General features: G+C 39.6%; 1 protein-coding gene across 1 annotated transcript in view; it reads left to right on the top strand.

Moving 5' to 3' along the window:
- Positions 1-950: 950 nt before the first annotated feature.
- LOC118323286 (NACHT, LRR and PYD domains-containing protein 12-like) overlaps positions 951-2,512 on the top strand; it is a gene marked incomplete in the record, with an annotated part of 16,517 nt that continues 14,955 nt past the window's right edge. Inside the window, 2 exon segments of the mRNA XM_035655229.1 lie at positions 951-1,256; positions 1,540-1,954. Coding sequence (XP_035511122.1) covers positions 1,662-1,954 — 293 coding nt within the window.

The following is a 2,512-nucleotide window of genomic DNA, read 5'->3' as shown; positions in this document are numbered from 1 at the left end:
GCTGTGAGTTGAGCTGCGCTCATTGGCTGCTCAGTTTCAACTTGTCCGTAGCAGGGTACCAGCAGCGCTGCCTAGTTTGACAGTTGAATTGAGTTTTGTGTAGTCCACTAAACAGACTCACGGAGAATTACTTGTCAATCTAAAGGTAGCCACGCCCAAAAGCTTGATGCTTCATCATCTATTTTACTCTTAACTGGACCATATATACACAAAATGAACATTGTGTTGCGTGGAAGAAGACTTGAAACTAGAGACTAAGACCATAAACTCTTAGGAAAAAGTTTACTGAGCTAATAACAAGTGAGAAATAGGCTCATTTTCCCATCAGACTGCATGGTATAATTGTTTTATTGCAGCCAATGGAGCTGCCCCCTACTGGCCATTACATAGAAGGCTTGTTTCCTCTTCCGTGTTGGCTTCACTTCACAGGACTGGAAGCTCTGTCCATTATATATACTGTCAATGACTATAACACAGATACCACACCTCTCCAGCGCGGACAGGGACAGTCTGAAAGCAGCTGCCCATTAGCTCTGCCTAACAACTCGCTGTTCCTGCTACACTGCTGTGGTCAGTCTCTCAATCACTGTGGTCGGTGTTAAGGCCACGCCCCCTACAGCCCCTTTGCAGCTTTCTGATGCATTTCTTTAAATTGCTGAGAGGGAGGGAACTAGTAGAGTTGAAGGGTGTAGATACACTAAAAGGCTGAATCTCTCCACTGCAACAAGCAGCTGGGGTAGTTGTGCTTCAAGCAACCCTTTTTTTCTCTTTTTATGTGGAAAAACCATGTTAAAAAAACGTAAAAGTATTATAGTAAGAGTAAGTAGTATAATAGTATTTTACTTACTTAAAAACATGTCTGGAGGGTAACTTTAATTTTCAGTGAAATATGATGTCAAGTCAAGTCAGTCAAGTAATCAGTGTGGATTTGTATAAATAATTCATGCTGATTTATAGGCTAATGGAGTGTTACTGTCTGTCATTGTCATATCCAGAAAAGAGTAGTAAGAGGGTGAAGAAAACACCACGTGTGTGTGTGTGTAAGATCCCAAAAAAAGGAGAAGAGATAGGGGAGAAAAAACAAGGTTGGACAGCCCGCCAAACGCATGTGTCAGAGAAGATAAGACTCACAAAACACGTGATACAGCAGGATGTACTCTACCACATCCGTTCCGCCCCAAAACACACACTCATTTCCTGTGTATGATCCAACGCTCTTTTCTGCTGCAGCTTATCATAGGACTTCAGACACAAAGGTAAAATAACACATTTGAATGTATTTTCTGCATGTTTGTGTATTTGAAAAGATATTTAAACATATTAAGTTAAAAGCTATTGTGGAGAATAGAAGGACAGACCAAACAAACACTGATTTTACAGTTGTTAAACTGTAGAAAGTGCCTTAAAAACTATTAATTGAAACTAAAACCGTTAAACATCTACTGCATCACAGTTCTGATATTCTAATATGTAACACATTTATATTAAAATACAAGATAGATGCAGATCAAAAACGTTTTTGTTATTTCACTTTCACAGGGTCAGCTGTCATAAAGCCACTACATAATGACAGCAAGTTTGGCTGTTCTCAGGACTGAATGGAGCATTTAAACACTTTCCAAATGACAGATTCACAGAGCTGACACTGAAGAAATAACATCATGGGGAGCCAATGCTCAAAACTCAGGAGGGGCGAATCAAAGAGAAAGGAGTGTTACGAACCTGATCAGAAGAAAGATGAGGTTTCCACCACAGTGAAAAGTGGAGAAAAATCTAATTTTCTCCAAAAAAGGCCATGTCTGCAGGAGGAGGAGGGAGTCGTAAGGGAGACAACAAATGAGGGAACTTTAGGGAGGAAAGAAAAAATAGAAGCTTGCTCTGGAAAAATGGGTTTTCATGAGAAGAGCAGCACTCTGCCACAGGAATACACTGTGGTTGAAGTTAACACCCCAAGGTGAGACTTCATCATCAGCATAATCTTTTCTGCATTGACACTAAAACGGTGTTTCTGTGCGTACATAAATAAATTCATGTAAAATATACTGTACACTGTAAATATGATAAATATGAACAGATTATAAAATAAGCAGTAGTTAGAAGAAGGGTTGGGTACTGAACTTTGATACTTTTATGGCACTGACCAAATTGCTTTGATACTGTCGAATCATTCAAATGTCGATCGTAGCATAGGCGTCACAAAATTATATAATATTAAAAGCTCTCTTGCGTTTCTATAGACAGAATCCATTCATCTGTTATCAAGGTTTTTATTGTATTGTATTTATCAATGGCAAACTCAGCATAGAAAGATAGGGCTGGCAGCAGCAGAAATGCTCTCTGTGTGGTCACCTCAGGCGTACGAGCTACAGCAATTCAAGTAGGCAGCCGGACAGAAGAGGGGAAGGCCATGGTGGATACAAACGTTTCAACAACAACTGGCTGATTATGCTCCTTTGAAAATTTCAAATATGACTTTGAATATATTCTTATTAGGGACCGAGCACTAACAAGT

Source organism: Morone saxatilis, unplaced genomic scaffold, assembly GCF_004916995.1.
Source record: "Morone saxatilis isolate NCDOM2014 unplaced genomic scaffold, NCSU_SB_2.0 Contig14, whole genome shotgun sequence".
Taxonomy (NCBI): Eukaryota; Metazoa; Chordata; class Actinopteri; family Moronidae; genus Morone; species Morone saxatilis.
The sequence above is the reverse complement of the archived record's forward strand: the minus strand, read 5'-3'. Positions and strand labels throughout refer to the sequence as shown.